General features: G+C 41.1%; 1 protein-coding gene across 2 annotated transcripts in view; it reads left to right on the forward strand.

Moving 5' to 3' along the window:
• The first annotated feature begins 3492 nt into the window (after nt 1-3492).
• Eml4 (echinoderm microtubule associated protein like 4) overlaps nt 3493-13984 on the forward strand; it is a 176458-nt gene continuing 165966 nt past the window's right edge. For both annotated transcript variants that reach the window (XM_004627730.2, XM_023711197.1), the window contains exon 1: nt 3493-3811. In XM_004627730.2, coding sequence (XP_004627787.1) covers nt 3787-3811 — 25 coding nt within the window. In that variant the 5' untranslated portion in view covers nt 3493-3786. The remainder of the gene's footprint in view (nt 3812-13984) is intronic.

The raw sequence follows: 13984 nt of genomic DNA on the forward strand, positions 1-13984 counted from the left end.
ATCATGAAGTTGATAAAACTTACACTCTAGCTCATCCCATTTGCTTGGATCTTTTCCAAGTGCGTGTAGGAAAGTGTGTCTTTTTGCTATAATTTTCCCTTTGGCACATTTCCCTTGGCATCAACAATTATTGGAGTAATTCAGGATATCTTGGGTATCTGGTTAAGGGAAATTTGAGTTGGGGATACATAATTTCAAGCTTACCAAGTGCATTTACATGGACTATGGTCATTTCCAGTTAATTAAGTTATTGCTGGCTGTCTTTCTTCAGTAGTAGATTCTGGGAATACTCCCATGGCCCACTGCACGGACTCACCTGGCAGCCCGTCACGGTGGTGCAGGGCTAGACATTATAATGCGATATGAACATATGCTGGCTCTGCAAGTACGTGACTAGTGTGGAAGAAAGAAAGGATTGCAATGCATGGAACCAGAAGCTTTTCTAGAGGAATTCTTCCAATCATCAGATATACATTGTAAGTGGAGATCTGCTCTTCTTAGATGTCAAGCAATAACACAGTCTACATCACGCATATACTCAGTAATGCAGTATGTATACTTTTAAATGCACTATACATTTTATTTCTTTTCTTTTTTTATGGGAATTAGGTGAAGACGAATTAATCAAAATGCCTGCATGAATCTATAAACACACTGTATAATATGTGTGAAGTTGTTTTATGCATCATACAACTATCAATCACAAAAACAAAATCATCTACTTATTGAGCTAGAGGAAAAACTGAATTATCTTCCTGCCCTTTCAATTAAAATTTTTTCTTACAAAATGTCATGTTTGTAACAGTGATCTCATAGGTTTGCTGTAGTGTTCAGATTGGCTAAGATGTATGAACCATTTGGGGTACAAAATCTGTTATACAGTGTCCCAATACATACAATCAAGAGAAGAAAAGAAAATCATTATCATATGAAGAAATAAAGTAAAAAAATTTAGGAAGAAAACATTAGAAGTGAGTTGGGTAATTAAATTACATGATCTATGTACAACTTGTAGCCTACAATTCTTCATGTAATAATGTTTATAAACTGGGTATGGTGGCACATGTCTAATCCTAGCACTCTGGAGGCTCAGACAGGAGGATTGCTGAGAGTTCAAGGCCAGCCTAAACTGCATAGCAAAATCTTGTTTCAAAAAAAGCAAGCAAGCAAGTAAGCAAGCAAGCGCTGGCCAGATAGCTCATTGGATTAAAGTGCCTGATTAGGCAGACACAGGGATGGGGTTCTATCCCCAGCATGCCATGCCAGCCCTGACCTTGGGGTGTGCTGAGACAGCGATTGAGACTGGGCGTGGTGGTGCTTGCCTGTAATCCCAGCTCTTGGGAGGCTGAAAACAGGAGGATCACTACTCCGCTCTGTGTAGTGAGACACTGTAGACCCTGTACTGAATACATTTAAAAAATGAGTAAAAAATAATTCCTCCAACACTTTCAAGCTTCTTAAAAAATGTAACTGTTAGAGTCAGCAAGGTAGCTAGCTCATCAGGACATGTGCAGGGACTAGGGTTCCATCCCTGGGATCCCCCCTCCACATGCTGAGCCAGCCACATGGTGGTACACTTCTGTAATCCCAGTGCTGGGGAGGTGGAGAACAGGAGGATCACAAGGAGTCCGAACTGCATAGTGAGATCCTGTACCAAATACATAAAATGAAGACAAATAAAAATGTAACTGTTATGATTCATTTTGAGTCCAAATAAAACTCCTTTAATCTAATTTTGTAGTTAGATTTTTTCTTATTAATTTTTTCTTCAAAGGGCTGTACAAGTAGTGAGATTCAGGCCCTCCAAAATATGAAACTTTCTCTATATTATAAATAGACATTTATCTATGTGTATCAATGCAAGTTCTTTCAGAATTGAGACCTTCTTGAAGCTTAGTTGGTTAAGTATTTTTTTCGTACTTAGTACAGGGTCTAAAGGGTCTGCAGGGCCTAGATCAGATCTGTAATGATCCTCCTGTTTACAGCCTCCCAAGCGCTGGTATTTCAGGCCTGTGCCACCTCGCCTCTCTATGGCTCAGTGTGTCCCGGGGGGCGAGGCCAGCACAGCAGGCCTGGGGATCGAACTTCTGGCCCCTGCATCTGCCTAAACAGGTGCTTTAATCTGCTGAACTATTTGGCCAGCCCTGGTTAGGATTAATAGAAACTTGCCACTAGAAAAATGTCCATTGCAAGGACAACTTCGGGTAAATCATTTAATTTTGGAAACAAGAGAAAGCTTAGAATCCATTTAAACTCTAATCTAAATTCATCTGAGCAGCTTTATGACCAGTCTCCCCAGAAAACAATATTCAGGAGAAACACAGGTCTGATAGCCAAAAAACAAATACAAACATTTAGATTTTTAAGGATTTTTAAAAGATCCTTTTGATCAATTAATTCTGCTGTGTCCTTTTCCTTAAGATAGTCACAGCTACATCTTATCTTCCTGCTTCAATCTGTCCTTATCTACCACAACTCTAAGGTGGCTTATTTTCCCTCAACTCAGCTCTTTGTCATTGTATAATCAATTTAGCCCTCGAGCACCTTAATTACAATTCTTTAACTACTCTAATATTCACAACCAAGTCGCAGAAGGGACATAATAATCTATAAGGTCTGTGGAAGGAAGGACAATAGGGTCAGGGGAGTGAAAACAAATACTAAAGCCCAATATTTTGTTTTGGCTCTATACCCAGCCCTCAAATTTGCAAATTAAAAAAGTGAGGCCAAAATGAATGCCTTGACCCTCACCTAGTGAGTCATGTGGACTTAGACCTAGAATTCAGGCTTCCTTTGAAATAACCTTTGTTATAATTCCCTGGCAGGTAATCTTTGGCCTGCCTTTCCCAGATCGCTTTGCACATCTGATAGAATACCAGGGAGAGCAAGGAAGCCTAGGTTTTTGCTCTGCTTCGAGAGAAGCAAGCTCCACGACCTTGGACAGGTCGTGTTCTTTCTAAGGCTCTGTGTCTTTCCTCATAGTAAGAGGTTGGGTAAATAGAACTCTGAGTTTTGTCCAGCACTAAAATTCCTTTCTTCTGATCTGTCCTGGGACCTGGGCTGTCACAGTGGTGGGTGGCCTTGAGTTGGTTAAGAAGCCTCGCCCCAATGTATTCTTCACTCCGGTTGGAAAAAAAATTTCTTTTACTCGTTTGCCTCTTTGGCGTCCTCGCGGGACACGCAAGATAACTCTGGGCTCTGTGGGCTCCCCCGCGGCTGCAAGGGGAAAGAATATCTCGATTTATCAGGATATCCCAGGCGGGAGCTGAGCACTACCAACTTCGACCCTGCCGCGAGACCGAGGTCCAAGGCCCTTAGAAGGCCCATCTTACAAGGGCAGGGATCAGCCCAGCGCGCTCAGCGGACGCCGACTCCGAGCCAGGGCAGGGGCGGAGCCGAAAAGACCCCGCCTCCGCCGTCACGTGGGGGGCGGAGTCGGAAGCGTGACGGCGTGCGCGGGCGGGGCCACCGCTGTGCGCGGGCGCGGGGGCGGGGCGCGGCGCTCGCGGCCGCTGCTGCTGCCTGGGAGGGAGGCCGGGCAGGCGGCGGAGCGGTGCGGTTCTTTACTTCGAGTGGCCCGGGCTGCCGCTACTGACTGACCCGGCTTTGGCGGACGGACGGACGGACGGACGGACGGGCGGGCAGGCAGGCGAGCCACAGAGGCGGAGGCTGGGAGCCGCGCCGGACGACGTAGAGCTCGAACGGTCAGGCTCGGCGGCGGCCACTGTGTCCGCTGAATGAAGTGCCCGCCCCGCGGAGCCCCGAGCCCGGCGCTTTCCCCGCAAGATGGACGGTTTCGCCGGCAGCCTCGGTGAGTGTGGTTGCGAGTCCCGCCGGTCCTGCGCGGCCGGGAGCCTCGTTCCCTCCACGCACAGCCCAGGCCCTGCTCTCCACCCTGCCCCTCGGGGCGCAGCAGTTCCTCCGCACATGGTCCCCTGGAGGTTGCCGCCCGCCGGCGCCTCCGGGAGGGGGCCGAGCCCCTCCCCCACGCGCAGCCCTCCTCGCTGCCAGACCCTCCTTTCTTCCCAGAGCCCTTCTCTAGCGGGGCCCTCCTCCCCCCAAACTGGGGGTCCCTCTCGGAGACCGCTAGTAGTTGGTACAGCCCTCTTTCTGACACTCACGCCCCCACCCCATTCCTTACGGTGTTGGGACGCCCCTTATTTGAATCTATTCTCTTTAGTGCACGACATTCTTCTTTCCCACGTAGCGACCTCTCTCCCAGGGTGGGAACAGCCGCGGCCCACACAGAGGCTCCCTTTTAGGGTAGGGACACCCCCGTACACACCCACCTTCTGGAAGGGGACCCCTCCCCCATCGGCGCTTTAAATTTGGAGACTTTTAAGGGTTCCTCGGTAACTGACACCTTCCCTTCACTGCCTCCACTTCTCTGAACGTTTTGCAGTGCGGAGAGAACCCGAGCACCAAGGTATTATTTGCTTAATACAAGAAAGGAAGAGGTGCATCAGTGTTGGGGGACCCTCTTTAAGAGTGAAAGTAGAAGTGTTTTCTGGCTCAGCGTGCATGCTGGGGAGAAGTGATCCTGCCCAAAGAATCCATAGGAAAGGGGGCCTCTGTCGGGAAAGAAAGGATTCTCCATTTTTGGAATATGTTGTCTTTGTGGAATGGAGAAAGGGAAGAGGTTATTAAGTAGGGTGAAGTATCTCTTCAGTGTTCCCTTTCACCCAAATAAAGGTAGTAAAATTCGTAATTGGCGAGGGGAGTCAGAACTCTAGTCTGATACTCACTGCTCAATAACCTGTGTCTGGAATTACTATTCTTTGAGGCCATTGGAATCTGGTTACTGTAAAGATTGAGCTCAGCTCTTATAATGGTGAGAGAAACAGTTTCTGCTTTGGTTGATACAGCAGTTCTGTGATAGCTTCTGTTGGATTTGTATTTTGAGAATTTCATATGGAAGTAGCGCGTGTTCAGATGCCTTTTCTTTTGCATTTCTTGATAATAAATCCTTAGCTGGTTAATGTTCACAGATCAGTGAATGATCTGGCCATAGGCCATGTTTTAATCTAGCCACATAAGGTTGGGATTAGATAGAGTTTTAAAGTCTAAAGTGAAAAAGTGAGTAGAAGAGCAACGGGGTCATTATAGTTATCAAATGGATCTATAATTGTGGTCCTGACTTTCTTGGGAAGGAAAAAAATTCATTGTTAGTAGACTGGTTTCAGAGTGGAAATCCCAAAATAGGCAGCAACTGAGTGTTACTCTTTCCTCCCCAAAGACACCTGTTGTCCATTATCTAACCTTTGATGTTTTATAATTCCTTCCATAGTGAAGTTGTTTCATTCATGAACTCCTTTTAGAGAGGCATTAACTTTACACTGGCTCTTTTTCACCTCATGTTTGGCTTTATTCACTAGTTCATATACTTTTAGAACGAAATATTTGTCCTGTATGTGCACTTTTAAGCGCAGGTGGGTGTGATCATCTACTAGAGCAAAAATTGGGTGACTTGGGGGAGACGTTTGGAGGCTGTGATAATCCCTGCATGGCTCCTAGGTCTGTAGGGATGATGTTGATCCTGAGGAACTGTGGGGAGGCTTGTGGCCGCTTCATTTTCAGTGAGCGTTTTGGAAGTCTTACCAATTGGAGTATTTAAGTTCATTTTGAAATAATGTGCAGTGTATGCCTTGTTAAACAACTTTATCCCTTCTTAGCCAATCTAAAACTAAAAGATGAAAATAAATTGCAGTTGGGAAAATAAATCCCATTTTTATAGAACATTATATCTGACCCTGATTTTTTATTTTTATTTTTGATTTTTAACTTACTTGATGTTATCTTCTGGCTCGTATGCAGTGAAACTTTCTTTTAGGTAATGGTGTTGATCAGAAACCAGAGAGATACGCCTGTCTCTGTAGTGAGAAACCTGTGTCAGCAGAGAGGGAAGGAAATGGTTCCTGGCAGTATTTGTAGAACTGCTGCTGCTGAAGATACTTCTCTGCAGGAGCTCTGCTTTCTCTTCTGTCCCCCTTTTAAGAATAAAACTAGGCCCCATCTTAATTGAAACCTGAAAAGGTTGGGAATGGGGGAGGGGTAGTGCTGGTATATTTTACTGGTAGCTTTTAAGCAGAGTTCTTTACTCAACTCTTGCCAAATTGCTTGTTTCTGTTCTCCGCAGTTCATTAGCCTGAAGCTTAGAATTACATTGATCTTTATTTTATCATCAGGAGAGCCATTAATATAAAGGCAAGCACTTGTGCTCTGGTAATGTTTAAACTTTTTTTTAACCAAACAAGAATTCAAAACATTTGACGTTCTTATGGAGTAACAAATATTGAAGGCCTTTATTTATTCTCAAGGAAGTATGTGTACATATTTCTTTTTAAAGATGAAATGGATTTTTGAAAAATTATCACAACACATTTTTTACCAAACACAAAAGTTGAGTGCTTTGTAAATAAGTTGAGAAAACAGATCTTTTAAGAGACCTATGGTGAATCATCTTATGAAATAGAAAAACCCTTAAAATTGAAACTGCACTCAGTTAATGATTGTTTAGATCAGGTAAATACTATTGTGTGTCTTTTGCAATACATGTAATGGCAAGACTATGTAGTACTTTTTTTTTTTTTTTTTTCTTTCTCCTTGTCTTTCAGATAGGGTCTCACTATGCAGTTCAAGCTGACCTTGAGCTCACTTTGTAACCCAGGCTGGTCTTGGAATTTGAAAGGATCCACTTGTCTCGGCCTCCCAAGCGCTGGGATTATAGGGGTGTGCCACCATGCCTGGCCCATGTAGTAGGTTTTGAAATCATAGAAAGGAATTTTAGGTGACAGGCCATTTTCTAAATGCTACATTGAAATTAATATATTGTTGTATTACCTTTGTTTTACATAAAGGCAATGAAAAGCGCTTTTAATCTCTGCATCTGATGAATTTCAGGCAGTTTGACTGGCAAGTGCTTGTTCTGTGGGATTTCCCTTAGGTATACTATTTTTTAGCATATAAATTAGGATAGCTTAAAAAGGTAGTACCTTGCCAACTTTTTTTTTAACCCTGAATTATGTTGATGGGTTGCTTTTAATTCACAGTACACATACATACATGCACATCTACACTGTATGTGTGTGTGTATATTTTCAATTTGGAATCAGATACTTTATTAACTGACCAAATCATAAAAACACCATGGTAGATACCTTAGTTCATTCTTCTAATAAGCCTGTTAATCTGATCTTCCCTGTTTGCAGCATCTCCACCTTCCACAAAGTGGGTGGTCTTTTTTTTTTTTTTATTTCACTTTGTGGAGATGATAATTTGAATGGCCACAGGAAGTTATTGCCTCTCTGAAGCATTTTCCAACTATATATATGTAGATCTCATAAATCAAATCCTCCATGCAGATGTGCCATATTTACTAAGAGCTTGAGTAATCAATTATCTGTCAAGGCAATTTCCTTCTTATTGACTTTGCCTAGCCACACTTGTGTATTAGCTCATTTACTGACTTCAGGTTTGAGTACCCCCAGGCAAATATGGTTCCACAATTCTCAGCTTGGTGCTTGAAGCCTTGCTGAGCTTAACGAAGGGACCATTGAAGAGTTGGTGAAGGCAGGGAAGCTGCAGCACCTTGCAGACCTTTGGGCTCACACCACTGAGACCCCTGATCCGGAAGACAAATGCCAATTTGTGCTCTGCAGGGACATAGAAGTTGCCAGCTTTTCTAGCCATCTTAGCCATTCGGATCTCAGTTCTGTACATCTGTCTGTACTCCTTAAGATAGTGCTGGCTTTTTCATAGATGAGCTGCTTCTTTGCCTTGTGAAGCGTTTTCTGGGCAAACTTCTTTCTCAGGTGCTTTACCTTCAGGCTCTGCCAAATATCTTCGCTTTTTCTTAAGGGTTTGTGGCACAGCAGGAACCTTCTTTTTTTTCTCTTCAACACCTTCCATATTCCAGCTGAAAAAGAGGCACAGTATATATTTTGTTTATATATTAAGTTAGTTTTTGTCTGAGACTAGGTCTCCTTGTAGCCCAGGCTGGGGACTCATACTTGTGGCATTTCTTCTCCAGCCTTGCAAGTGCTGGAGTTACAGGTGTGTACCACCGTGCCCCAGCTACACAGTATATAGTTTAAGTTCCAGGTCTGTGTGTAAAGCAGTGAAGAGCTATCCATAAGGCTTAATTGATTTTTCTTAAGACTGGGATTTGGATATATTTCATGCTTAGTCTTTTTAACATCTCTTTTTTTCATGATGGTTTCATTTTAAGACTTCTGTCTTGAAATTAGCTTAGTAGTTAAGTCAGTATTTGCATTTTATTTTTATTTTTTGGAGTTTGATAAAATTTATTGGTTATTTTAGTAGACATTAACTCAGTATTTGCATCTTAAAGAAAACACATCCTTAACTATGTCAGCTTTAATTTTTTCTGTCGCAGAGTTAAAAGTGCAAAATCTTGTTTTTTCAAAAATTATAATAAGAGGGGCTGGAGAGATGGCTCAGTGGTCTAAAGCACCTACTTGAAACAAGCTTGGCAAAGCACAGGGACTGCGGTTCGATCCCCAGCACCACATGCCAGCCAGACCCGCCCCCTGGTGGGCTGAGCTGGCCACACACACACACAATAAATAAATGTAATAAATAAAAATAAATAAATATTTAAAAAAAAAAGTGTGATAGGGTTTTCAGATCACAACACAAATGTCACTTCTGAAAAGCCTTCCATTTCTCTTTAACATTTATCAAAAATTATAATAAGAGGGGCTGGAGAGATGGCTCAGTGGTCTAAAGCACCTACTTAGAACAAGCTTAGCAATGCACAGGGGCCATGGTTCAATCCCCCAGCACCACATGCCAGCCAGCCCCGCCCCCTGGTGGGCTGAGCTGGCCACACACACACACACACACACACACACACACACAAATAAATAAAATTAAAAAAAAATTATAATAAAACTAGCAGTAGTATTTATAAGAAACAACATTTGGTGTAAGGTACAAATATGAACACATTGTAGCAGTATCCATCAATTTATGAAATACTTTAAGAAACTAATCTTTTAAATAACACAATTTTTAAAAAATAACACAATATTAGAATATAATTACTCATCACAGTCTTGCATTCTTAAAAGAACAATACTAATACTGTAATTGATTTTAATATTTCATTTTATTTATTTTTTGGGGATTAAACTCAGGCCCTTCCGCTTGCCAGGAAAGCGCTTATTCTATTGAGCTTTCTCCCCAGTCGCCGCTTTTTCTTTTTTCTGTATTTTAGGGAAGGGTCGACAGAGTGTTCAGGGTCTCGCTACTAGATCAGACTTGGAGTGATTCTCTTGTTTAATCACAGCCTCCCAAGAGCTGAGATTACAGGTGTGCGCCACCACGCCCAGTCCCAATTGCTGCCTCAATGGGGCCTGCTGGTTAGCTCAGTTGTTGAAGCACCTGCTCAGGCAAACGTAGGCAGGTGCATTATACCGAGGTTCGATCCCCTGCTCCCCCTGCCTTACCAGACCTCTTTGCCCTTCAGGCAGCCTCTCTCTCTCTCTCTCTCTCTCTCTCTCTCTCTCTCTCTCTGTCTCTGTCTCTGTCTCTGTCTCTGTCTCTGTCTCTGTCTCTCTCCCTCCCTCTCCCCCCTCCTTCCCTCCCCTTTATCAGTTGCCTTCTCAGTGCACCCCCAGGGATGGGGTCAGCATAGCAGGCCCCTGCCCTGCTTTCAGGCTCTTTAATCCACTGAGCTATTAGGCCAGCCCTTGGAGAGCTTTTTTTTTTTTTTTTAAAGAGCAAGCAGGGCAATTGTATTTATTTATTTATTTATTTATTTATTGCAGAACTGGGGATTGAACTCAGGCCCTTGTACTTGCCAGGGAAGCGCTTATTCCACTGAGCGATCTCCCTGGCCCCGGGGGAGCTTTTTTTAAAAATAACTGTTAATTTCTTATTGGTTGTCTCAAAGGGCTAAAGATAGTTTTAAGTTATAAACATAATTTAAACTCTTTAAATGTTACTATAGTAGCTGTGAGTTAACTAAAATATTTGTTAGTGTGTATGCGAATTAACATTTTGCATGACTCAGCACTGCGGCGTAGTTGTCCTGGCCTTCAGGAGCTAACTGCTTGATTTTAAGTAGGTATCTAAAGATGTTTTTATTATTAAGCGTAACAGAATGAAGGTAAAGGGAGGGAGCACTGTTCAGGGCATTATGCTATGTATCAAGCAAGTAATCCTGAGAGAATATTTGGAGATTGCTACCTTTATTTCTTCAGCCTAGTATTTGTATTTGGCAGTCAAGACTCTTGGGAATATTAGTAGGTCTTTTTCTGTCTTACATTAAGTTTGAGTGACATTTGGAAATAGTACTATTATGTGTGTTGAAAGTCTGTTTCTGCAACATGTAAAACTTAAGTGGTTGTTTATAAGAAATTTGAGAAAAATATTTTGATTTTGAAATAAATGTATTTTAGCTGAGTGTAGTGTAATCTTGTACACCTGTAATCCTAGCACTTGAGTAGCTGAGGCAGGAGGATTGCTGAGGATTCAAGGCCAGCCTGAATCACAGACCTTGTCTTTAACACTCAGACAAACAGATCTGACTTAAGACTTCTTTAGGGTAATAATCTTCAGCTGTTACCTTACTGTGGAGGATTTACAATTGTAACATATACTGTGAGTGTGTATTTTGTTCAATAGATTCAGCTGCCTTTGACTATTACAGTAACTTAATTTGCCTTGTAGTTTATTTATTTATTTTTTGGCGGAACCGGGGATTGAACTCAGGCCCTTGCGCTTGCCAGGGAAGCCCTCATTGCACTGAGCCATCTCCCCGGCCCACTTTGTAGTTTAGATAAAACTTTTATCTTTTAATCTGCATACTAATGTTGGACAGTACATTATTATCCTTTTATAGATGAAACAATTTCAGTGAGTTTTTTTTAGGTTACCTGATTCTACTTTTTTTGTTTGTTTTGAAGGAAGACTGAAAATATGTTAGCTTCCCATTGCAATAGCAAAATACCTGACAAAATCTGGGCCTGGAGGTGCACATCTATAATCCCAACACTCGGAAGGCTGAGGCAGGAAAATTGCAGCAAGTTTGAGATCAGCTTGGGCTACAGAGTGAGCTCAAGACCAGCCTGAACTGCATAGTGAGACTTTGTCTCAAAAAGACCAAAATAAAACACATGACGTAAATAAAGAAAGCAAAGATTTGTTTTGGCTCATGGCTTCGGTGGTGTCAGTGCATAATCAGCTTGTTCCATTGGTTAGGCCTTAAGTGAGACAGTAGGTCATAGCAAAAAGGTATGATGGGGGAGGGTTGCTCACCTCCTTGCAGCCAGTAAGTGGAGAAAGAGGGGGAGAGGAATGGAGCCTGAGCCGAAGTGGCTGGGAGTCATAGTTCTCAAGGTCTATGAGACTTACTCATATGACTTACTCCATCCAAGCCCACCTCCCAGTAATGCCATCACATTATGATTTCATCAGTGGATTAATCCACTTGATGAAATTAGAGCCCTAATGCATTTGCTCCCCAAAAGTCCATTAGCTGGTGACTGACCCCTGAGAATGTGAGTCAGGTGGGTGGGTGGGCAGGCATTCATATCTGAACCATCACACAAAACCAGTTGACCTTTTTTCTACCCTATGTGTAGGTCACTGATAGTGTTAACGCTTAGATGTACTTGATTTTAGTCTTTGCCTGTGCCTAGATTTTTAATAGTTAAAATCCCATCATCTTGCCTTCTGAATTTTTCAACCACTTTTAGAAATTCGAACTTAGATTTTTCTCCAAAGTGTTTTCTCTACCCCTTTACTGATTTGGGTGTAACTCACTCATACATCAAATGTAATATACTTGAATTTGAACTACTCTTTTAAATTAGATTTCTTCCCTTATCGAATGATTATTCTCAAATAATCAGATTTTCTAGATTCATTCTGTTGATAGAGAAGTCAACTTTTTCTCTTTATGAAAATGTCAGGCATTTTGCAAAATTAAAAACTTAAAACTATACCCTTGGTTGTTGAGTGTTTAGATAAGGAAAACACTTTATTATGTGTACTTTAGAAATCTAACAACAAGAATATATGCAGTGGCTTTTGAAATCATAGGGTCACGTAAAATGATAGAACATTTTATAAATGCCACAGTTATATTTGTATTAACTTTGTTTTACAAAAAATGTTGTATTATCCAGTTTTGACATCTCAGAACTATATATGATTTCTTACTGTTTTACCCTACATGTCAATACCCTTCTAAGACTTGTCAATTCTTTTCACCTTTTCTCTTCCACCATTATAGTTCAAACACTTCTTACTCCATGCCTGGATTATTGCATGGCCTCATTTTATTTTGTGCAGGGTCCTCAAATTAACCTTCTTAAACTGCTTGGATTGTGCCTTTCGTTCTTTTAGATCACCGTTGATTGCCTAATGACTACATAAATTCAAACATCTTAGCTTCATGCTCAAATCCTCTATTAACTCTTTTTGCTGTCTTAACATGTTCTCGCCTAAATGACCTATTTCTTGCTTTCCAGCTTTCATCTTTTCAGCCCTGTGACTATTCTCTACCTTTCAAGGTCTAATCTAAATATTGTTTCCTTTCCAAAAATGTCTTTGTTTCCTTTTATTCCTAGCCCAAGGTAGTCACCCTTGAACACTTAATAGCACTTATAATGGCACTAATCACAAAATATCTTTTTAAAAAGTTGTAATGAAGTAATTTTCAAATCTTAGAAGTATTAAAATTCTTATTTCCCTCCTGACAATTTTCAAAGTCATAAATCTGTTGAAGGGTGAAAGTCTCATGTGTCTTTGAAGTATATAGTGGTGATTACATGATCTAATAAAAGAAATTAGGGGATGAGTGTGATCATTGTGAACCTAATCTTTACTTTCACAGATAATTTTATAAAGGAAATGACATTTTAAGATCAAAAAACTTATAATTTCTGAGTAAAGAATTTTAAATTAATGTACTATGTTCTTATTTTTCTAAGTTTATCTGAAATGAGTGAGAATGTTGCCAGCTTTTTTGGAAATTAATAAAGAATTTTGTGCCAGGTTCTGGGGTAATGTTTTCAGGACCAAGTCATGCAAACAATTTATTGATTTACTTTGTTTGTTTGTTTGGAGACAGGGTCTCAACTTGTAGGCCAGGCTGATGGCAAACTCAGTCCCGTCTAGGCTGACCTCAACCTAGAGGTCATCCTCCTGCCTCAGCTACCTGAGTGCTGCACCGCCACCGCTGGCTTTTATTGAATTTTGAAATCAGTTAATAAAGTGATCAATACCCATATACATTAATTAATATATAGAGAGCTTTGTGAAATTTCTAATTTCAATTATATGTCTCCTTTAGATTGTAGTATACAGTTTCTGAGGGACACAGTCAGATGAAAGAAACATTTGTAATGACCAATCTCTATCTTTGAGAGTGTAAGTGGGAAGATTGAGACAGATATGAAAGTGTGGACAAGCAGTCAAGGAGAATTTATAATTGTTTGCTATGTCCTTGAAAAGTTTTATGCATCTAAGTATAATGACAACAGTACAGTTAATATCAGTAGCAGCAACATATATCTGTGGTTCTAGAGTCAGTGTAATTCAGTCAAACTGTGTTACAGTGTGGTTTGTTACATTGAGAAGATAGGGTATGATGTTTTGCCAAATGTCTTTGATTTGAAAGAGGATTTACTATGTTATTCTTTTAGCTTTCCTAGTGGAATTATCTATGTCTAGACTGATTTCCCACTTAGATATTAGCTTTTTAAAATCTATCTAGTCTTAACCAAGCATATTAATAGATGCCTATAATCTTGGCTACTTGAAAGTTTGAGGTAGATTACAGATTCGAAGCCACTTAGCAAACTTGGACAAAATCCTTGGGCAACTTAGCAAGATCCTGACCCAAAATAATTAAAAAAAAAATTTTGTTTTAAGGGCTTGGGGATGTGGATCAATGGTGGAATGCTTTCCTGGTATGTGGACACTCTGGGTGCAATTTCAAGTACAGTCAGTT

This window comes from Octodon degus, unplaced genomic scaffold (assembly GCF_000260255.1).
Source record: "Octodon degus isolate 3935 unplaced genomic scaffold, OctDeg1.0 scaffold00020, whole genome shotgun sequence".
Classification (NCBI taxonomy): domain Eukaryota; kingdom Metazoa; phylum Chordata; class Mammalia; order Rodentia; family Octodontidae; genus Octodon; species Octodon degus.